Raw genomic sequence first — 24,664 nt, 5'->3', positions numbered from 1 at the left:
TGTACCCTGTGAAAAGATGTATTCTTATGTTTTTTAACATGACCCAGAAGGGATGCTCCTTGCAACATTTTCTGGCTATGTGTCAATCTAGGGTTTTTGACAACATGAAATAAACAGTATCCCCTGAAAGAATGAGACGTGGGCTTCAAAATACTCTGTCTTGTTAAAATAGAAGCAAGAGTCTGAAGTTTATGCATCCCACATGAATGTCTTAACCACAGAACTCTAAAACAGACAAATGCAATTTTGTCTGGCAAGTAAATATCATAAGTAGAATAGCTTTTAACAGCAGCCAGTGCTAATAAGCAAGTACAAGATTCCTGATCTGGTAGTTAATGCCATTCCAGAAATCTAAGGGACACCTCCTTAGTATGCTGAAGCATACTGAGTATTTCTTAATGTGATCAAGTGCAGATTTGAAAGCAAGAGTAATATCTACAAGGGAAATGATCATATTTGAAATCAAACATAAAGTATTTGCACACCTGTCAGACAAAGAGGGGAAAAAATTTCTGAGATACCAGAAACTTTCTGTAAAATCTGACATACCAGGTCAGAGATTTGGTTTTCCCTGTTCACAGCTTAGTAAGAGACTAGATAGCTTTTGTCCTTCGTAAGTTCCACTTTCTCATTCTTGTACACAAGAAAGATGTTCAAAATACTGTTTGAAAGACTATTTTGAATGCTTAGAAAGAAAACCAGTGAGGTAGTACGTTTATGGTAGAGCAGCAGTATGCCAGATATAATTAATAGAAAGAAAAATTATATAGCACCTACATAAATAAGTGTAGATGTCGAATTGTGCCTAATTTTTCTTGTCAATACATGGGTTTGACATTTCTTTTTTATCTATCCTGACAGTACTTCAAATCTGATTTAAAGGTTTTATAGGAATATCCTTTGTTCTTGCTGTTTAGTTTTGCAGATAAAATTATAGTGCAAGTGATCCCATCTATGCAAAATCCTATATTTGGTCATAAAAACTGCCAAGCAAAACACAGAATAAAAGTCATTTTATGGCTGCAACAATAATATAACAATTACTTCCCTCTATTTCTTTAGGAAAATAATTCAACAATCAGTCTAATTTTGTCCTACGGAAAATACCATTGCAGACTTTCAAGGCAAAATTTCATTCTAAGATCCTAGGTTAGCATTTAAAAGATGTGTTTGAACTTTTAGGTGGAATATAGTGATCAAGAATAACTGGTGAGCACCGAGCAATAAAATCACTAAGGTGTTTCCTTTCCCACTACTGGAGAGCCAGGGAGCCAACTGTCCTACTGTAACTGGGAAGCTAAACTGGTACAGACTTTGTACCTCTCTCCACTGGGTGGCAGCCCAAGCTCTTCTCAAACCTGAAAGCGAGCGCTGAAATAAACCAGCATTACCCTCACATATCCCTGTAAACCTCACTTTGTAAACCTCCTGAGAGTTTTTTTCTACAGCTAGTGAGTCAGGTGGTGGCCCCTTCATCCTCAGGGCCTCTGATTAGGTTGGTTTCTCTCCTGCTAATGGCTCTCCAAAAAGGCAGTTCCCATACTGTTCTTAATTAGTCCGTCATTAGTTCAAAAAAACTGTTTTTAAAGTGAGGATTCTGAAGTGAACACCTTCACTATGAGCACTCTCTACTCACAAAATTCCCTGGAGACACCTAATGGATTTAAGTAGCTTATCTGGAAATTAGGGGAAAACCATACCCTGTGTTCACCACAGAGTCTTGTACTTCAGAGCACACTGAAGCACCACTGAACCAAGTGAAGCTTTACCTCTGTGAGACACAGAACTTCTGATCTGCTGTCCCAGGAGGCTCATGGCTGTGACTGCAGCCATCCCTGCTGTCTGTTGCAAGCCTCACAAGTGGGGAGCCTCTCTGGCTCTGCCTCCCGTGGCACCCACTGGTGAGGGAGGCATTCCTAGGGTTCCTTCCTTCCCCCAGCAAGAAACATGGGTTCAGCAGCTTCAGGTGACAAGGCCCGCTCTGTCTTTCCAGGATGGTAAAGAGAAATTGCACTGTCCTGGTCATGCCACATAGAAAGTAAATTTTCTTAGGTACTGGAAGTCTTTCTGTACTTTCTGTTGGATACAGTTTCACTTTTGTCTCTTTTCACTAATTTTAATGGATTTTCCAAGGAGTTGCTTGGCCTCACAGCATAAATCATAGTTTAGTCACTATTTCATGAAAAAGCAGTATAATACAAGAAGGAAATTTTTATAGGACTCTGGCATACAAGCCATATTCTTTTCAATAGAAGTCTATTAGTTTAATCTGTGTAACCTTGGATTATTTCAGATACTTTCAAAAAATTCCTTTAGGAAAGATTGCACTATTTTCCTTCAGATAAATAAGGTAATGCATCCTTCCCTTTTCCATGGAGGGGCCCAGTAAACAGGGTAGCACTGAAAAAAGACTCTACCTTGGGGTTTGCCCTGATCTCAGAATCACAAGTCAGTGTGCTAGCAGCTTCAGAGCTGTGTCATGCAGAAAGACACACTGCATGCCACTTTTCAAAGCCTTTGCGTTTCCTAATCTCCAACTCAGGACCTGAGAGATTTTGGAAATCAAACCCAGGCAAGAATAACCTGTTAAGGAAAAATATAATCTCTGATAAATTTACCTGCACCTTAATCTATAACCCTTATATTAAGTTTAGGGTCTCAGTCTGAGAACCTAAGAGTCCTTGAAAAGTTTTCAGTTGTTTTCCTTTAAATGTTTTCAGCCAAGTTCATTTGGAGATTGTCACTGAAATGGATGCTTCATATCATAAAACACCTAAAGGAAAATGAAAGCCATCTTTATTTTCACAGGATGAAATTTCAGTTCTGAATCAGAGGTGTTTCTAATAAAACTGTCTTTGGGAGTCGCATGATTTTGTTGTTGTCGCATCAAAGCTACAATGAAAATATCTTCTTGCATTAGCTTTTTTTCTTGTTCTTAAAAGATGGGAAGTGTCAAAGGTTTCTGCACCCCTTTTGTGATGCAGACTGCCCCAGAGTCCGACGGCTCAGGTAGTGCAAGCTGATGTACCTGCCTGTGGCCCACCAGGAAATGTACAGCTCTTCACACTCCCTCCTCAGCTGCACAGGAGGTTTCTCATACTCAAACCAGAGATACTTCATCCCTAATGTCTAGGAGTGGTGTCATGAGCTGTACAGAAATCCAGCCAGAACGAACCACAGACCATGTCCTGGCAGCAAAGGTCACCATGGCCATGCCATCAGTGGCAGCTGTGCCAGTCCTATACTGTTAATGCTGAAATTTGCAGCATTTACTCAGATTTCCATGAGTTACCTGGGGGTTTGTGATTGTGTCTGTGATGATGATTGCTGACAGAATTTTGAGACAGCAGGATTTCAACCAGTGACAATTTTTGGAGGAACTTATTTTAAGAGTGAGACCTAGACTGGAATATTTGCTTCTAAAAGAAAGGAGAGTGAATATGGACCTCAGCTTTATCTCCAGATATTTTATCTGCACTTGAAATGTCTTCCACCCAGACAAATTGCTTTATACCTGCAATGAAATAATGCAACACACCAAGAGGAGGACTAACCTTTCTGTACCTGTTGCTTTGTAACATTTTATGCTGCCTAAGGGTCTTCTGGTCTCCCGTGGAAACAACCTGGTCTCAGCCTGCCCACCAGTGTGTCTCTGTCCCCCACCCACCTCATGAAAGAGGGCTTTCACGGTCAATTTTTGTGAAGTGCTTTGCAATTACTACCTGACAGATGCCTAAATATGGGCCGTGGTTAGTATAATAGAGGAACTAAAATGACCTTTACAGAACCATTTTTGCTGTAAAAAACCTCTTCTCTCAGTGTGCTCTGCTTTAATGTTCTCATCTTCTTTCCATGTAATTGTCATCTCATACCTTTTGTTTCTTTTCATTGACCCTTCTGGACAACTGTTTTGGGAAAGCCTTTTTATATATCCCTCTTTCCTTTCTCTCTCTAATAGATACCATCTTCTTTTAAAGAGCAGGCTCTCCCTCCCTCAGCTAAGTACTATCTTGGCAGGCAACTGGGGAGGAGGAGTCTTCTTTAAAAGGCTCTGAAATTGTGCTGTTAAAAAAATATATAAATAAAGCAACAAACCTTTTAATAGGGCTTTGAACAATCATCCCTTTCATTCCCTTATGGCCTTTTGTGCTTCTGGCTTTTTTATTATTTAGTGTGCTTCAAAAAAGAAAAAATCCAAATGTTTTATGTTAAGCCATTAAGAGTTTATTTGGGTTGAAAATAAATAAATAAATGTGATGCTAGCAGTTGGGGCTGTGAGCACATGCACAGTTGCCCAGCAGAGGCAACCTATAGGAGGCACATCAGAAGGCCAGAATAAGCTTCAGTAAAAGACCAGAACAAAAGCATCAGCAGCATTTGTTTCTGGTTAAGTACTTTTGCATGAGCCTGGCTACTGGAGTGGTTTACCCAGCTTTTATCTGTTTCAAATTCACCTCAGTCCCCTCAACCCTTGCTACAGAATCACTCCAGACTGCAATTCATGGTAATTACATGGAACAGGAGAAAGCATGGGATTTTTAAAAATTATTTTTTATTTTATTTTTTAAATCACCTGATGGGAGCATGTGACTGGTTGGTATCCCATGTTGCTCCTGGAATTATGAAATACCTGTTTTATCCATGACCTGCCTGATTTTTTTTTTTTTTGTATTTTGATTTATTTTTTAAAGTCATGGGTAAATTTTGTGAATAGCCAGAAACATCATTTTGTTCCTTTTTCTCTTTCTACCTCCTTCCATTTTTGTTTGCCAGCTTTGCCTGTCATCCCCAGAGAATTCTGTATCAGGCTGGTGACTACAGCTAGGTGTCCTCTCTATGCATAATTAGTATCAGTCTTTCTTCATCTCAGTTCCCTGGTGGAGCCATTTGGGAGAGAGAGAAGAGTCTTTGGCAATAAACATGTTATTGGGTTCACCTCTTATCTCCCATGTGAGGGATTTGGCAAATCAATATCAAAACTTAAACTTTCTAACCCTCTTTCTCCATGAGACTGAAGTATATGAAAATTCTTGAAAAGCACACATATCGACTGAAGCTGGTCTTGTTAAATTAATAGATTGCAAGTGGATAGGAGCCTGACTTTGCTGTCTCAGTTTTGAGACTGGAGAATAAAACAACCTGATAATCATTATGAAGTTGAATGGAGTCACTGACAGTCCAGATCTCAAAAATTTAGGGAGCAGGTGTCCATCTCTAGAAAGGATTCAAAGGAAGGACAGTGGCTAAAGGGCACCCTTAATGAGTGCCATTTTTTGTGTGGAACATAGAATGTCAGGTTGCAAATGACAGAAAGAGCCTCTGGCACACATAACCTCAGGTGCATCAAAGAACAGAAATCCACTGCATTAAACAAGAGAACATGAAACTGTCTAACACAGTGACATCTCCACTTTTTGCTCTCTTGCAACAGTGTTGCTGATTTTTGTGGAACCACAAAATATACTGAGTTGTATGGTGGGACCCACAAGGATCAACAAAGTAAAAAAAAAAAAAAAGAAAAGAAAAATTATCTTGGAGTTACATGAAGGAGTATGATCTGAACACAATTTTAATTGCTAGATTCTCTTCACTCGCATAGTTTGGTGGAGTTCCCTATAAAAATAAAGTGTACCTTTCAAAATTTTGTTACAGGATAAGGAACAGAAAAGGAAAAGTCATCAGATACTTGGACTTGAGAGGCTTAATGTTTTATAGACCCAGCTCTTGTGTTCAGCCTTCTGTATGCTGGTTCTGATTTATTAAAAAATAGCTACTAGGGCTCAGAAAAAGCTTTAGAGGAAGAGCTAACTAAGGTTTTGCCAGACCATAAAACAAGGATTATAAACTTTCTGACCTTATAGTTATATGTGAAAATAATCAACTTAACTGCATTCTGCAGTATTTTAGTCGGCAGGATATGCGTTCCTGAGATATGGAAAATTAAGTGGAAAATTGAGGTTATTGGGAAAGGGGAAGACTCCTTTGCTTTTAAAAATTACTAATTTTAATGAGATGAGAAGAACTTATACTGCAAACTTAAAATATAAAAAATCCCCAAAGATCAGCAGAAAACTTCATATTGGTTTTTTAAAGTCTTGATTAAAAAGCAGTAACAACTGATATGGTATCTTCAGCTATTATGGACAAGTGAAGGTTCACTTGATATCTGTAAGTAGTTGCTTTTGGAGAATGGTACTGCTGGACAAGGCACAGCTCTAACCAAAAGCTGGTTGATTGTTGGATACTGAGAAACAATAATATTTGTTTTAAAAGTCCTGAGTTACTTGGACAATTTTACCTGTAAGATTCACCATTAGTATTTTAGAGACATTGTTCTCAAGTTTGCATGGAAGAAATGTATCTAGGTATCTTAAGGGTTTATGTATTTCTAGAAAATCTTTACAATTTAAAAATATTTTTGTTATCCAAATATTGATCATGGACCATTCAGCTATTGAAGAATATCAGCAGTTGAATGTACTTATTCCTGGAATATATATTTGGAATAACCTATGTCACAAACCTATAAACGTTTATAAAAGGGCAGATCAAGACCCCATAAAAGAAAATTCTAACTTGATTTTATTTTACAACATAATGTCACCATGTCTCATATTTTCCTCTTACAAACCTACACTGTTTTATAACACCTGTCTTTTAGACCTTTGAAAGAATAAAAAAATATTCGGTAAAGAACTGTTAAGGAAAAATAATCAAGCATGGGAAGGGATGCCTTGGAGATAAGAAGTGAGGATGGTTTGGATTCTGTGGCAAAAATAGGATTCCAGGACTGGTCTGACAGTTAAAGACTGAAATTGCAAAGGGATTAATGAGAACAATTATTTATCCTTCCAAGTCTGGAAACAGTTGTTTGTGATTTATTGCAAGTATAAGGAAAGGCATTGGAGTGCCATTGGAGTACCATTGGAGTGGCTTGGTGTGAGTGGAGGCCAATGGTCAGTGCTGGAAGTGCTGGGTCTGTATGGTAATTCCCTTCCTAAGGGGGGCTGAAAAAGACATTTCTGCTTCTATGCCAAGGTGTGGCTTCGGAGTGACTAGTGGGGTAAGAATTTACAAAGAATAGATTAATTTAAAATAATATTTAGACCATTTTGGTTTTATTTTTTCTGGTCATGAAGTAGAGTAAGTCACTGAGTTTGTCAGTTTCTGTGGTGATTCTGGAAAATTCTGAATTAATTTCTGCTACTTAACTGAGCTCCAGGGTTCCAAATCTAGATCCTGCACAAATTCCATATGTTCCTTTTAGACCCCTTCTAGAAGAAAATAAAGGTTATAATGAGGAAAATCCTGTGCAAGGGCTACAGCAAATGCACTCAGTAGACTAAGACTGAAGTTCTGCTTCAACCTGATAAAGCAAATAAGCATAATGTTAAGACAGAGGAAGAGTAACACCCGCCTCCTCCTCCTCCTCCTCCTCCTCCTCCTCCTCCTCCTTCTCTGCACACACACACAAGTTGTTTACAAAAGTGCCTTGTAGTGACTGCTGGTGGTGTCACTCCGTCCCATGCCCCAGAGCTATCACCGGGCCTCATGGGAGATGTGACTACAGCATCGGACATGGGACTGTTTGTTCACTCACTTTCTGTGAAGAGAGTTTTGAACTGTGTTTTGAATAGACAGCATTTTCTTTGTGTGGTTGGTAAATAACACAGAGCAAAGTTAGTCAGCAAGTTGCATAGCTTCTGCATTCTGATTCTTTGGAGCCCTTTTGTACCAAGCTTGACAGGATGTTTTTAACAGAATGTGACCTCACTGGGATACCAGAGGTAAGGAAAAAAGTTATTGGGGCTGTTGTGGAATATTTTGCGCAGAGCCGACCGAAAATACTGCTTTAAAATGCTTTTTGGAAAGAAGATGGTCTCATGGTGATCCAGCCAGCACCTTGTTCAGTGAAAATCAATGTCTTTCACTCCTTTGTGGGTTGTAGAAAGTCTTAACAAGATTTTCAGTTTCCCACATGTGGAAAAAGAGGCTGATCTGCAAATCTCAGAACGATCATGTACTTGCTCATTGAGCAAAGGCCCAGTTCTAGAGCACCAAAGTGTTTTCTTTCTAACACAGCAGAGAATTAGCAGAGCAGATCCAGTTGTTCATCCAAGTCCTAGGAGCAGCAGCGAGAGCATCCGAGCGGTGGCAAACCCAGCAAGACCAGGACACGTCAACCTTGCGGACACCCATCCTCAGCCCCTGGGTGAAGGTAAGAGGCAAAGCCACACAAAGCAGTGTCACTGAGCTCCCTGGGCAGGACCAGGAGTGGGTTTTCATCACGGACAGTGGAGCTGGGGCTGCCTCTTGTCTCCGTGCCTGGGGGCAGAGCAGAGGGGGGTGCGGTGCCCTGGGGGCTGCGGGCGCTGCGGGCTCCCCCTCTCCTCCCTCTGCTGGTCAGGGCAGGGGGACCCGCACCTCCGGGATGCTGGGGAGCCCCACCTGCCCCGGCCTCCAGGGCTTCCCCAGGGGGCTGCCCCAGCTCCCTGGCACTGACAGGATGGAGTGGTGCGAGCTTCAGCTGCAGTAAAAGAAGGGAGAGAAATATGAGTATGTTCCACAAGTCGGAGAACATGATTTAAAACCAACCAAAATAAAGAGGATGTCAGATTCAGATAGTTATACAGTATAAAATATTATAGATTCATGCTGAATATCTCAGTGATTTGTTTACATTCAGGATCTAGAAAGGTATATATGGAAAATGAAAGAAAAATGTATTATTACAAAAATAGTTTCATGAATAATAAAAATCTAGCTTTTCTGAAATGGAATTACCAATATGTGATCTGCTTTACTATCTATATCAACAGAACAACAAAGCTTCTTTGTTTTTGTGGTCAGCAGTTGTAGGAGTTTTTTCAGACTGTATAGGTGACTTAAAAATTTTAAAAGTTTGTTTCCAGTCACTGGTGGAGTGGTGAGAGGAAAAGAAATTCTCATGATATGTAAAACTGTTATTCATACTTGAAGAATTTCATAACAAAGAGATTGAAAAATATGCTTTTAAAATTGGAAAGTTTTGGGTTTTGCTGACAACGAAAGTGTTCTTTGGTAAATGAGAATGGAAAACTTTGCTCACTTACTTATGACTAACTAGAGTTGCTTTTTACTGTAAAACACATAAAAGCTAGGGCTTTGTTTTTTCTTGTGATCAGTTAAAAAATGGACAGTTTGAACTTCTTTTTGTTGTATAAAAGATGTGGTGAGTGTATCACTCCTCCTAGTAAGACAGGGTAATGACTTTGGTTTGATAAAGCTTTTACAGTGATACTTTTGTATTGCTACTGTACTTCGATTCATTGTTGTGTGGTTATAAAAGCTGCAAGGTCTGCCCTAATTAAAGCAAATATTTGTACTGAAGAACCTTCTAGAGAGAAGCACGTTCTGTGAAGCAGAAGTATTTCAAATGGGGATGACTAAAAATGTTAAATTTATATTCACAACTTTGGTATTTGTGTTGCAGTAGTACTTCTGATCATCATAGGTCAGATGCTTGGAATTCTATAATAAAAACCAAGATTTTATAAAGCAAACATCTGATTACCACATGAGACATGAAAAAGCAGTTCAATTAAAAAAAATAGAACAAATTACTAGTAATAAATGTATTAAGATAGAGTTTTCAGATTTAATATCTACCTACAGCTGCATCTATATACTGTGAGGCAGTTTTTTAACTGATGATTTTTCTTAGTGTCTCATTCACTAAAGATAAACTGCCACCAATAGGTGCAAGCTTGATCTTTTTATGACCTTCAGTCAGGGAGAAGTTAGCAGGGTGGGATGCAATTTACTTAATCCCAGAATTTGAGGAAAAGAGTGCAAAACTTCAATAAAAGTGGATTGTTTCATACTGATGAAACCTAAAGTGGAGAAACCGGTAGAGGTCAGTGTAGAGTGCTGAAATGGAAGGAGAGGGACAAGGCTTTGTGTATTTATGCTCTCTACTTTTGATCTTTAACTTTTCCTTTAAAATGGGGCAAAGGCTTACAGTGGCTTACAGGCAATATTCTTATCCTCTTCAAAACATAGATTAAACATACTTGTGATAATATGATAATGTTACACTGCTTAAACAGATCAATTTAAGCAACAAAACATTTTGTTGCGTGTTATAGCTAGCAAACAGATGCTAGAAACCTTATTTGGTGGAATCATTATTGAAAACCATATGTAATACTTATTACATATACTGTAGTAATAACTACATCGAGCTGATGGCTAAGTAGCAAAGAAAAAGTAGGAGAAAGTATAATTTTTAGGGAACAAGTTTTCAAATATTTAAAGTTAGAGTAACAACAGAATTGTTCTCGTTTTTGGTAAAAATTTGGATAATTATTGTTATGTGGTGTTTTAAAATCCTTTTCTTCATGTGTATACATAGATATATATAGCATAGCGGGGGGCTGTGGGGAGGCAGACTGTATATAAAGTTGAATTATCTTTTGTTTCTCTTTTTAAAGCCATTGTTTGCTCCTGGTTTCCTTTTATGATTTAAAGCAAGGAAAAGAATCACTGCCTAAAGTCTGTGCATGAAAAGATCCTTCAATATATATTAGCTGCAAAATCTTCTCTCTGAAAAGCTTCTGTTCAAACTGCTTTCTGTGGATCTAGAAAGAGCAACCTGCCTGTCCCCATTCTATTTCCTTACACTTTAACTAAGTACTTTGAAAAGTAGCTTGCTATTGAATTGTGCTTGTTGAATATCAAGGAACTGCAAAAAAGATTATCACCAGATAAAAGGGGTTATGTTCTACTTTGATTCTGATACCAATTTACATCTGCTGTCTATGATGTTAGGGAGAAATTTCCTGTACCTTTAAAGAGAGTAGAGCCACACAAAGAGTAAATATTCTTGAAAATCCTCTTCACTTGTTCTGCTTACCTTTCATGTGCTTCTTTAAATTGATTATGGAGGCATTGGAAAGAATCCAACACCTTAGAAAATCATACTTTCTTTTCAGTTGCTTTATCATGCTCTTAAAAGTGACGGGAACCAGACAGAGACTCTGCAACCCTTCCTCACAGGCGCTTGTGCTGTGTGCCATGAGCGTGAAGGAAGCTCAGGGGCTTTAAAGGGAGGATTACTGAAGGGGAGGGATTCCCTGCTAGCTGCAGGAGATAGCAGCATAAATTGAGGTGGGAAGGAGAGAGAGGTATTATCAGCTTCTGTTGCATATCTGACCTGTGATATGTTTTTGCTACAATCCCCTGTGTAACATCACACACAGGTCTTCCAATCCCCGGGTTTTCATGTCAATATCTCCCTTTATACATGTAGCATAAAGTACTGCATTTCCTGAAGCCAATGAAGTGCTCCTTCACAGTTTGAATCAGTGGTGAGACCAGAAGCTCTACAGCTTTCCTTTTTTTTTTTTCCCTGTGGCAAAGGAAACTTAGAAATAATCTCATTTCTTTCACAACACAAGATCCAATCAAATAGAGTGGCACACAACTGATGGTATGTCAAATGACAGTTTCTGGTATGAGTCCAAATGTTTACCAAAACTTTGCACTCAATTCCTCTCAATTGAATTCTTATTTAAAACTGAAGAAACAACTTTAGGTACTGATTTCACTCCTGGATTTGATTGTGTTTTGAAAAAATAGTATTGAATCCAAAAGTCAAATCCACCTTCTTTCCCCACACAGTCTTCTGTTGTCCATAGCATTTTGACAAACAATATTTTCCAATTGGATTTTACATATCTCTCTAATTTTTTGTTGGTTAAAAAGGCTGTGAGAAGTTGTATTTAACTGTGCCACAGTGGAAGTGCTCAATTGCAGTAACTGATTCTCTTCATTAGTTATTTTTGGGAGAGAGACCTCCTCTTCAAATGCCTTTCCTGAAAAGTAGTGCAGTGGTTGAAATTAGACTACTATTTATGATACTCAGTGCTTTGCTTTTGGGCATTTGATGTTGAAATCCACAAGTCCAAGTGGACTCTTGCTTCAATGAAGTTTGTTTGTTAAATTTCATCATCTGGTCTGCTTTTTTTTTTTTTTTTTTGGTAACATATTTAATACAAACCGCCAGAATTCAGAGACCAAAATAATATTACTGAAAATATGTACTTTAGTCAAGTGTAAATCTATACTAAAAGTTTGGTACTCTTATCTGCATCCTGACCAAAGATAGAAGATTGCAGCCAAGCTGTTCATGACCAAGAAACAGAAGGTCTGTTTTATCACTGAAGTTCCCAGTCTCTCATAGATCAGTGTTTGATATTTTCTTGGTTGTGGTGTTACATTCATACATACAGGTATAGTAACATCATGTGGTTTTTTTCCTTCTCTTCTGATGTCTTTGATCTATTTTTTTTTGTTGGTTTTTAGAAGTTCTTCCCTGAAAAGTAGCTATGCATATTTAACCACATTTATGTTTGTTTAACTCAGGGACACATATACATATATAACCACATTTATGTTTGTTTAACTCAGGGACACATATACATATATAACCACATTTATGTTTGTTTAACTCAGGGATATGTTTCTTTATTTTTAGTGCATATGGGTGTACCAGTATCTTTATGCTACCTGAAATGAAGGTATCTGTCATTCAGCTATAAAGCTTTGTATTCTGTTTAGGCACATATCAAAAATATGTGGGCTTGTGTCCAGATGGGAATAGCACTGATCCAGTCAGTGGTGATCAGTGACCAAGACAGCAGCACTAGTGAAAATCTCCTCATGTAAACAAGGAAACTGTGGCATTTGCACCAACAATTGAATAAATTCAGGCTTCTTGCTGGTAATTACATTATCAATCTGCATATATCAAAATAAATAAATTAGAGCCAATAAATTGGAATGATTAAAATAGGCAAATAAACCCTAATTTCAAACATTTGATAGGGAGGAAAAAATATAGATTTTTCATCCATTTCATGAATAAATGGACAGCCTAAGAAATTGGTATGATTTTGGGAAACACAGACATATATCCCAAGAAAATGTCAATATAACAGTTTAATTTTTGGTGGTTCTATCATTTTACTGAAACATACCCATGAAGAGGCCTTTATTCCTAATGTGCTTTAAGAATCAGAAATGATGATTTTCCCTGATTATATTAGATTGAATCGTGTTGCTGGGTTTGGGTATTTTTCACTTTATCCTGGATTTCTGTTGGGAGTTTGTTACCTGCCCTTTTCACTGTGGATCTCAAGTCAATACTAGGCTTTTGTTTAGCATTTCTTTACTTTCTCATTTGTCAAGAACAAACTTTAGACTCCACTGCAAAGTCTTGGTATTCTTTGACTCACACTGAAATCCATACAGAGCTGATAGAAGTTTTGAGTGTCTTACACACCCTGGGAACAGAAAAAAAAAAATGCAATTAACTTATGGGTTCTGGTGACCTAAAGCTAAGAAACTGTAGGATCCCAACATTAAATCTAAGGAATGTGCAGTACTAAGGCTTTCTAGAAATTCTGAAAATCACTCCCCTTTTCTAGAAAATTTCTATTATTTCTCTTTCACATATGTATTTCTAAGAGTTTAATACTCACACTGCTAATTGTAAACAAGTGTGAATTCAGTTTTTGTAATACATATTCATGTTTATGTTTACAAGCAAAATCACTTCAAAAGATATTTATGTTTTTAACAAATCTCATCTAACACGGAATCCCATATTTTGCTCTACTCTACAGAAGAGTAAGCTTTAAGAGTAAGCTTTTTCTAACCTTTCGATCAGCAATCTAAGACATCAAAGTCTTCTGTAGTGGATGTTTGTGATTAGTCAATGTAGTTTAAGGAGTTATTAAGAATAGGCTTCACAGAATAGAAAATATTCAACAAGTTCATTTACTTTTTCTTTTTTTTATTTTTCCATGGTTTACATTTTCCTTTTTTATTTTGATGGCACATCGGTTTCAATTTTAAGCACTAGGTTTTCCCAACACTGTAAAAATACAATAAATAGCTGTTATTTACATGCATTATTTTACTATTCTTTGGGGATTTCATGCTGGTCCAGAAAAAGAAGTGTGCTCCTCTGAAAACTTTTTTCTTTTTTTTATATTCTCTTTTTATCAATATATTTATATTTTAGATTGATATATAAGTATGAATCTGTATAAAACATTATCAAATTTCTGCAGGGAAATGATACTTAGGAGCTCATCAATATATTTTATGATCTCAACAAGTTAATTTTAACAAGTTTATTTTTTTTCCAGGAATTAAGGTGTTAAACTTAAGAAAACCCTTCATTAAAATTAGATGAAATATGGATCAAAGTCTGAAAAAATACTATCTGCAGCTTTAAACAGCATGAAACTGAAACACATTTCCCATGAACTTGACTCACAGAAATATTTTTTCTATTTTTCTCGGTAATAATTTTATTAGTAGTGCTCCTCTAGAAGTGTTAATCATGTGATTGCATGTGTCACAGATATTCCATTTTGCTAGCAGATTTATGCTACTTCAGAGAAAACATATGAGTAAAGATTTTCTGGCAGCTTAATTTTGGTGGTAAAGATGACCACAGAGAATATGAATGTTTATGCATTGTATGATCATATCACATTCTTTTACGAAAAAGTGATCTGGAGTGGCATGGATTTTAATTCTTAACCAATATAGTAGCATTTGCAATGAGATGACAGGGTTGACTGGATTAATGTTTAAGGGTAGCAGGGGATATCATCTGCTTTGACTTTGGCAGGTTTTTTAGCACAATCTCCCATGACATTGTAATATTGATGCAACGTATTTGTGGACTAGATGGAGGGACAGGTACATGAGTAGAAAACAGATGGATCTTTGAATTTCAGGGGCTAATGGCTCATAATCCATCTTTTTATCTGAGTTCCTTAGGGGACTGTCCAGAAGCCCACCCTGGTTCAGTAACTCCCTCAGTGTCTTGGTGGACAGTGGGTTTAACATTTTGTGTGGACAGTGATGAAGAGAAGAAACAGTGGGCTGTGTCAACAGCAGGCTACCAGTAGATCAAAGAAAGTTGTGATTCCCTTATATTTGGTACTAATTAGGCCACATCTAGAATGATGCATCCTGTTCTGGGTACCTCCATTCAGGGCAGAAGTTGACCAACTGGAGCAAGTTCATCAGGGAACTATGAAGATGGTTGGAGGCAGCAGCATATGTCCTGTGAAGAAGCTCTGCAAAAGCAGGGCTTGTTTAGTCTAGAAAAGAGATGCCTGCAGGTAAAAATAAAACATTTTTAGGCAAAGCAATCCTGAGAAAATAACAGTGTGGCAGCTTCTGAAATAATGTTTTCCTTGTAAGTGGGTAGTGCCTCCTGCCACCATTCATATGCATCAGGTGTTCTTGGGCTGCTAAGCAGCTCTAATGAAACACCAAACATTGCAAGAGATTCCCTTCATGTTAGGCAGTAATAGTTAAGTAGTAGTTTACTAATTTGTAAGGGTAAAGTATTGCTTTCACATAGACAGTAAAGAAAAATACAAAAAAATTAGCATTTTAGGGCTTATTCAGGTCTGTGAACCTCCTGTGTTTGCTGGGAGGATTCTTCCTGCAGAGAAGAATTCCTTGCTGTTGTTCCTGGAATGTTGGAAATTACCAGAGTACAACTTTTTGGCCAGGGTGGTGAATGCTTTTGATAGGGAAGAGATGGCTATGGATTTTGAGCTGTGCCTTGGTTTGATTTGATGGTGCTTATCCTCTGTTTTGCTCCTTTTCCCTGAAATTTCGTGTGAATATTTTTGCTGAGGAAGAAAGAACTGCATAAAGGAAACCAAGAGAAATCTGATGCATTTTTGCTTGGAAGTGAAAAAAGTAGAACAAAGACAGTGATTAACAAATATTTGTAAGTCTACCTTTTCCTTATGCCAAATCAACATGACTAACAGTGGGGACTGGGAGCTAAAAGTAGAAAGAAAGAAACGAAGCCTCTTGGGTCCTTGTTAGAAAATAGTCTACTTGGGAATGTAGACTACATTGTAATCAATCTTTTACTGTAGGGATTTATGCTGTGAAAGATATTAGGAAGTAGCTGGGAAGATACCAATGTAATCAGTCCTGGAGATGTGCCAGAATGTTCAATCTGTCCTGTCCAGATGTTGTCCTTTTAGGCCAAGGAAAATACCTCAGCCCAGATCACTTCCTCCTTATTGTGGAAGCAGCTTTGATATTTGCATTGCCTGTTTACAAGTTTGGTTTATAGTCCTGACTCAGGCTGGGCTCATCAAATGCAGGACTACACAGCAGGCAGCACTGCTCACAGGACTTGCATAATTTCTAAAAAATATTTTTAGATGTTCTTTTTCACCTCTCTGGTTAACTATTTCCTGCTTCAATCTCCTCCCAAAAAACAGCCTGTCCCAATTTTTTTCCCCCCACTGATCCCAGTTTGCTGTATCACTTTGCTAGGTCAGTATTTCTGAAACCATTTCTAGTGTGCTCATGGCCTTGCATGGAATTTCTGCTGCATTTCCCTGGGCACTGTTGACCTGGCATGACTGCACTCCCCAGAAGTGGTCCTCTTCAAGTGTCTGTGAATTCTGACCATATGACTGCCTCTCAATGCCTGTGAAATCCACCCATTCTTCACTGCACTATCTATAGAGCTTATTGGCTTCTCCATTTATAATCTCTCAAGAATTTTTTAAATTTACTTTGCACGGAGAGTTTCAGCATGTCTTGTTCAGTTGATTTAACTCCAGGTGGAAGCAGCCTTGTTGCTTTCCTGAGCCCCAACACCAATATAATCACCCTTGTTTATTGCTATTTCTGTCTAGCTGCACAAAGGGAGATGAGGAGTTAAGGGCGTGGGCGCTGGTGATATATGGGTGAAACCTCTTCAGGTTCCTTCCATGCATCCTGGCACAAGAACCCATCTGCCAGAACTACTGGGGAGTTACAGTGTATGATTGGAAATGGGAGCAAACTCTGCCTAAGTTCCAAGCCAGTAGGAAATGAGGACTCTAATATTGTGTGAGTAGATGTAACTACAGTGGCTGTGATAAATAAGCCTTGTTGGAAGGCTGGATATGGCATCACATTTATTAGTTCTTGTATGCAATAGGAGAATTGTCTGACTTAAAATATGGCAGTGTGAGGTCTCATCTGCTCACAGTTGCAACTCATTATCAATGAGACAGGAAATTTTTTTCTTGTCATTCCTGGTCACTGAGGACAGGGAGAACAGAACAAGTAGGAGTAGCTGTAGGCTCAGCTGTCATTGCAGCATCAGTGTGGGAATAAACACTTAGAAACTGGATACTGGAAAAGTCCCTAGCTCTAATCCATGGTAAAGCCAGATAACTTTGAGTAGTCAGCTGTTAAATGGGAATTAAATTGGAATGTGCTCTGGTTATGAGACATTGGATCCCACCACAGCTGTAAGGCAAAACTTAAATAATACAATCCTCTGGTATTATGAAGAAACAAGTCACTGTTCACACTTTTTGATTTAAAAAAGAAAACAAAAACCTCTTTCCTAAATTATTTAAATTTAAGACTTTAGGAAAATGACATTGATGCTGCCCATTTTCATCTCTTGTAAAGACCATACTCAAACACATGCTTAGTGGGTATGTACCTCTTAAAAATTAGAACTATACAACTTGGGTTTTTAAAAAAAAATATAACGTTTTGGAAATAGAATTCAGTCGATTCATTTCTGTATTATTAGATCTTTACAGTACTTGGCTGCAAGTACAAGAAAGAAACAGCATGCATAATCATTTCTGTGATTACCCTGTCTGCTGGCTAGTTACACAAACTCTGTCCAGAAGGAAGGGAAAAGGCATCACATCCTGTACATCTGCTTATACAATCTTATAGATATTGCCACTGCAAAGACATCAGGGTTTCTTCCACTGACTTATGGTGGTCAGATTTCATGAGCAAAGTGAATGAAGCAAAGTGGCCAATGCTGATTAAAATGGAAAGATAAGGTTTGTTCTTGTAGCAAAAAAAGTTCAAGAGACCTGTTGTATCAATGAAAATACTTCTCTTTCTGAAACAACACTAGGGTTTCCAGCAAGAATTTCAGTGGGATTATACAGCTGGAATATGATTATATTCTTAGATGGCTTTTGTTTCTTTGTTAAACACTTTGTTAAAACCCCATCAAAGATACAAGCATTTTGTTCCAATTTTAAAACTCTTTTGTAAGTGCTGCTATACAATTGGCATCCTTCCTTTAATCAGCTGACAAATTGACCAGTGCTTATACAAGTTCTACAACTGCCTCAAAGTATGGCTGAAAAAGGAGAAACTTGAAATTCTGACTTCCGCAGGTTTGGAACGCAGTTAATTTGGTATATAAAGACAAAATCTTGAATAATCTGAGTTTATTCTGAAGATTTCTTTCACTTGGAGGAAGAGTTTTTAGTACCCTTTTTGGGTGGTCTGTTCTCATTTAGCTCTGGATATTTGGCTACTTGCCTGTGGTGATTGTAAAAGAAGAAAATTATGGTGAATTATGTTACTGTAATACAGTGTGTTCTGTGGTGTTTGCCCACCTTTATGTACATGGTCTGCAGATATATAGCATATGTATTAAAGATACTTCAGTATGAGAAATCAATGTCCTCTGCAAGTTTTATTTAAAATTATTAAAAACCAGAAATTCTTTGTTCTTTAGAGTTTTGACATAGGCAACTTTCCTTTCTGTTTATCTGGAGAGAAGCACATTGTCCTCCTTTTTATTAAGCTTTTTATTATGGGAGCATTGCTCAAGCAAAATATACCTGGAGTCTAACATTCCCTCTCCAAAGGCAAAATACATTCTCTTCTCAACATACCAGAATGAAGGACTGAATCATACTTTAAATTATTCACCTTTTGCCAAAATGTCTGATAAATCTACTTAACTGAATAAAAAATTATCCTGAATGCTCAAAGTACTTTTGTGGAATAAAATGTATGTTATGCATGTACAATGACAGTGGGAAAGGAAGAAGCAGAGGTTGCCAAGGACATTCTGAGAACATTTATTGATTGGAAACAAATCAGTGGAAATTTTTGGTTTTGTTTTGTTTAGTTTTTCTGGATTGTTTTTTTCTTCTCCATATTACATGAAGTGGTCTCTGTCTGGGTGTAATTTTTACTTTTTAGTACCATCTGCACCTGTGGCCTTTGGACTTAATGTTTATGACAGATGGACTGGACTGTGCTTGCACCATTTAGTGTATAATCCTTCTGTATGTATCTATGCCATGCTAGGCAGTGGCACTGGCCCAATGGGCATATTTATTAGTGCAGACTTCCTGTCTGCTTCCATTGTTCTGTTGCAGTGTCCTTTGAGCCTAATGGACCTTGCTTTGTGCTGGGCCCACCTACAAAATATTGTTTCTGATTCATGCCAGATATCTATTGCAGACTCTGATTTTTTTTTTCTCTAACACATTTGCCAACTAGAACGCTTAAAATGGATCAATTCCATATTGTAAACGCTCTTCCTCTCCCCTCAGCCTGCAAGCTTCATTTTGGAACAAGCTTGCTAGCTTTGTTTGCTAGTATCAAGATACTTGATTAAAACACAAGAGGCATTCCCATTGAAAAATGTCACTTCTCATTACCTGAGCTGCTGTTCTGCTGGAAGCAGAAGTTGTCCCCAGTGAGGCAGTGGCCCCTGTAGAACAGGGTGCAATAAACACAGCCTTGGCTGCAGGAGCTTGCTGGCTGGCTCATGGCCTACAGCCCGGAGCTGGGTGGCACATCCCATCCCTGCTGACTTCATCGGCGCTGTGTGATGTGGGGAAAAGGATGGACTACTAGTGAACTAGAAGTGTTGCCTTCTGGATCTGAACAGCAAAACAAATGCAATACTTGGGCACTTGCAATTTTTCAAGTTATTTGTGAACCTAACAACCACAGAGCTGATATCATGAAAATGAAGAACAATTCATTATCAATCATTTATCTCATAATATCAAGAGGTTGTCTCTCTAAAATTTTTGGGCCTGCTACAGAAAAACATGAAATCATTCTCACAGTTTAATTGTAGTCACATTAAATTATTGGCAAATTTCAAGAAGACAATTAAGAATCAAACTCATCCGGTTCTAAAAATATAATTTTTCAACATATATGTCCTAACAGTTAAAAAAGGCTTTGTAAAATATTTCTACAGAAAGTAATCATGCCTCTGTACACTCTCTATGTCTTCTCATATTGCATAGCAAGACTATGCTGTATGGCTCATATTATCATGGTCATGAGAAAAGGAAACACATTCTGCATCATACGCCTGCAATAACAGGAATAGTTTCTGTTGTGATACCTGCCAATCAGATTTCTGCAGACTGAGAATGAAGACCTGTGAGAGAGAATTCATCACTTCATAAACAAAAAAGCTATTATCAGTAACAGTTTCATGTCTAGAAAAGGTTTCTTTATATTATTGAAATAAAGCTGGATAGTAGAAACAAAAATATTATGATGGCATATTCATGACTAGGAAGAAGGAATTTTTTTTTCATTCAGCCATTTTAAATTTGGCATTTCTTTGTTGTAGTAAAAACTCAAACTATCAAACATATATCCAGAATATTATACTTGTGATCTTGGCCTTAAAAAAAAAATGTGTGTAGAAGTCCATATAGAAATACTCATGTGTGCTTTGTATATCTGCCTTTTTCATTCACCTTTAATGCTGTTTAATATTTAGAACTTTTGAAGATCAGGTACCCAAATTGCAATAGTGAAACTTCATATAGGCAACCCTGAATTTAAAATTAAAACACATTATTGACATTTGAAAATCTCATGGCGGTATGTTTTACAATTGTCTTTCACACCTCAAGCAATTTATATTTGTTTCTTGTTGTGATATCTGGAAGAGTTTCATCAATTTAGCCTATTAGTTGCACATCTTGGAGGAATATTTTGAAGAATACAGTCTAAAAAATGTGCAAGCTAGTTGTAGCAAATCCTGTTTAATACCCTTCAATTTGAATTAGCAATGTGATGATTCTGATTTTTTTCCATGTGTTGGCTGTGGCAGTATCACAATTTGTTTCTCATAGATTATTGCTCACCTACTCCATGAAAAAGCCATTTTCTAAGTTGCTTTTCTCTGCTGCCAGTCAGTGTGAGGATGAATTATCATCTCAAAAGTACTGTAAAAGCTGCAGAATCTCCTTATTTGTAAGACAATATATAAATTTTAAGGTGGGAGCAGAGGCTGGTACAGTGGTATATCACAGAGGAGACAGGATATTACTGAGTGTTTATTTTTTTATTTGCTTTTCTTTCTTTTGCTTTATAGAGTTCATAGAGAAAATTCAGGACAACAATAGAGATGTTATCCAAGTTTTTCAGAACAGAGCAGTAATCGTCTCACCCTAAAGTCTGTTGGTTATGTGATAAGATTAGCTTTAAGGTTATTGCAGTGTTTGAGTTTCTGATTTGAGCCCTCTGCAAATAATGACCTGAGGGGTTGTGTCGTGATGTAGACAAGCTACATGACCATTGAGCTGTGATTATCCTAACTTCAGTGCCAGTAATATACTGTGCCCCAGAACTGTGGAGCTAGGTATCATGTCCTGCAAATGGAATTATTCAGTTAATCACGGAAGAGCCTGGGGACTGAGCTGATGGAAGCACATAATAGCAAGGTTATGCCTAGCAAGGATATGCAGCCTAAATCTCTCAACTGTGAGGCATGGTAGAGACAAGTGTTATGTGATGGCCCTCCCTTGTGGGTCATCATCATCTTATCCCCTCCCTAGACAGCACCTGATTACCAGCCAAGCCAATATTCCAGACTGTCATCTTCCATCCTGGCATCTGCAAGATGCATCTGAAATGCGCACAAGCAAGGGGATTCTTCATTACCCTGGACATTACAGAGTCAGCCTTATCTGGCCTTGACTGAATTCACACTTCTCTTAGAGGAACTGTAAGTCTAAGGCGCTTTGCAGAACTTTTAAACTGGCCAATAGCTGCCTGCATGTCTCTGGGGACATGAGACAGGAGACTGTGGTCATCTGCAAGCAGACAGACTGGCTTTCCCCATCCATGATTCTCCAGGTACTGACCAATGGATTAGGCCACCCTGTCCTGATGTCTCTAGGGTGTTCAAATCTGTTTTTCAGAAAGACCAATCTCCTCACCTCTTAACCTGCTGAGGGATTCCACTGATATGTTTTATTGTAATACCCATTAAGGAAGCCAGCTGCTTCTTTTGTCTGCTGAAACACCAGTTATTGCTGCTAGATCACATGTCAGACAGTCCCATGGCCAGGTTACTGTGAGCCACACTTGGCACCTCCTGGAGAGGTTCTGAGCATTGACTGATGGAAGATCTGCAGCTTTTTTCTCCTCTACCAATTTTCTTTTCTAGTATGTCTGCACATACTATTTAATTCCATTATGTAGTTCTGTCTTTGCGAGTTATTTTTAGTGTTAATACATTTCTGATGCTTTATACCTAGATGCTAGGAGCAACCTGATCTCATTTTGATGCAATTGAATCATTCTTCATATCTGCTCCTTACAAAATCAAAGAATTTCTCCAATGTTGAACACTAGATAAAAGGATGTGGTGATAAATTCATCAAATGTGGTAGTCAGAGTAAAGGTCAAAGGATTTGTTTCACAAATGTATAATATGGCTGCAGCTGCTTTATTTTAGAAGTTATTCTCACTTTGTGCTCTCAGGAAGCATACTTATATTCTGAATAACTGCTCCTAGTTGAAACAGAAAGAAAAAAATTGTATTTCATTTATGAGTAAAGAGACCAATACAATGTGATTTGTGCCCCGTTTTATTATTTTAGAAGTACTACTTTTTTCCTTTTTTTTTCCTGTAGACTGATATATACAAATGACAATGTATAAAAAAATCCACATCATAATAAAATTGTTGGAAAAAAATAAAAAAAGCAAATGTCAAAACTGCAAATACTGGAATAACAAATGTTAAGAGAGTAAAATGAAATATTTGTGGAAAGCTTTTGTGAGAGATTTGTATAATACTCCCTTGTTTTAATTAAGGGTCTTTTTTGCATAAAGACCTCAAGTTTTCATTGATTCTCTTTCTCATTGTGTTAGATATCATCAGGTCCTGCCTAAAAAAATTGAAAGGACTCTGTGCTCATACAACCCTCCTATGTTTCTTCCCTAGTTGTGGGGAGTTCAAGTGTTGAATAAAGTGGAATGGGAGACTGTGATTCCAACCTTTTGGAATTTGTTGTTTCTCTGTATAGGGACTCATAGAGTGTGATGAATTTCCTTAGCCAAAGCCAGTAAGCAGCCATCAACTTACTTTAAAATCTGTCCTTATGGTAGTGTTCAGTGCTAGGAAAAGTAGTTTTTCACATGGCTGACAGCCCCAGATGTGAACCTCACATCACAACTTCTGCATGTGACTGAGACTGATAGGGCCAGCAATGGATTACGTGTAAGATCATTTCACTTGTCCCCCTGTCTGCTCTCAGTCTTTTTCTTCTGTCTGTTACTTGTATTTCCATTCCACCAGCTAAAACTGCAGTCAGTGAGGATGAGAAAGCAATTCATCCTTTTTACAGGTCTTAAGCCTTTCTTCCATCTACCTACATGTTTTCCCTAAATCCTGTGATTGCTTGGGCTCAAGCAACTGAGACAGATGGAGGTTGTCACATCTACATACAAATGATGAAGAGATGATGGCTGTTGGCCATTGACTTGCAGTGGCAGATGCATCTTTGACTTTTACCTCAAAGGAGCCCCTTTTAAGGATCCTGTCACCTTCTTTGGTTGCTGAAAATGCAAAAACTGATCTTCAGCTCTCATGTACTCTGCCACTGACTCTCTGTGTTGCAACAGCAACCCATTTACTCAGAAAAACTCTCACCTAGAAAAAGCTAAGCCAAGGAAAATGTGAGACTAGTGAGGTGATCAGTTCATGTTGAAAATGTCTCCTAACATCTAATATCAACATAGAAATCTGAAATGCAACATATCTTTCAAATGAGATAAATTTTAAGGTGGTTATTGATGCATGTATGTATTATCAGAAATCTGAATTTGAGAATAAATGACTACCTAATGTCTCCTTAACTGAAGCTGATATCACAGTTAGAGTCTTTGTAACATTGCTGACAAATTTTATGAGGATCTAGATAATTCAGAGAAAGTGTCCTCACAAAATGGTATTGATGGGCTAAACTGGTAGATAAACACTTAGGCATGTTTGTGTAACATAAAAAAAGGTACCTGATCAAGTCAGTGTGGGACCTAATAGCTCAAAGCTCTGATAAAAGATCTGCTTTGACATAAATACAAGCATTGACTGCTTGTATTTATGTTAACGAGTATCTTCATAAATTAAGAGTTGCTTCCATTTAAAATAGTAGCTGCATTATGTTTTCCCTGTGTTAGTGTAAAAAAAAGAGGTGTACTCCGGGGGAACAGGAGGGAAGGGATGAACGAAGACTTCGAATTTCCGTTAATTAATCAACTTTGCTATAGAAAAATAATGGCTGAAATAGCAAGCAAAATAATATTTGTGTGTTTGTGTGTGGAATAAATCCAAATGTATTAAAAGACCCATTAATTCTAAGTTCTCAGTGGTTAATACTAGTCTATATTTTTGGTACTCTGATATTTGAGTTTATAGAATATATATATTCCTTCTGACTACTCCGTAGTCTTTTCTGTTAATTATCATCTGAAAGACTCTGTGGTCCACTTCTAAGTGACATAAAAATGCAGTAATTCTCAGAAATTT

General features: G+C 37.7%; 1 protein-coding gene across 2 annotated transcripts in view; it reads left to right on the top strand.

Moving 5' to 3' along the window:
* The first annotated feature begins 7,724 nt into the window (after positions 1-7,724).
* Positions 7,725-24,664, top strand: part of ST18 (ST18 C2H2C-type zinc finger transcription factor) — a 169,403-nt gene continuing 152,463 nt past the window's right edge. The window contains exons 1-2 of one of the 2 annotated variants that reach the window (XM_066563087.1): positions 7,725-7,787; positions 8,083-8,218. In XM_066563087.1, the coding sequence (XP_066419184.1) occupies positions 7,749-7,787; positions 8,083-8,218 (175 nt within the window). In that variant the 5' untranslated portion in view covers positions 7,725-7,748. Of the gene's footprint in view, positions 7,788-8,082; positions 8,219-24,664 lie in introns of those variants that run through there. The other variant, XM_066563079.1, reaches the window with a different exon arrangement.

Source organism: Molothrus aeneus, chromosome 1 (assembly GCF_037042795.1).
Source record: "Molothrus aeneus isolate 106 chromosome 1, BPBGC_Maene_1.0, whole genome shotgun sequence".
Lineage (NCBI taxonomy): Eukaryota > Metazoa > Chordata > Aves > Passeriformes > Icteridae > Molothrus > Molothrus aeneus.
This window is presented reverse-complemented; position numbering and strand designations above follow the sequence as displayed.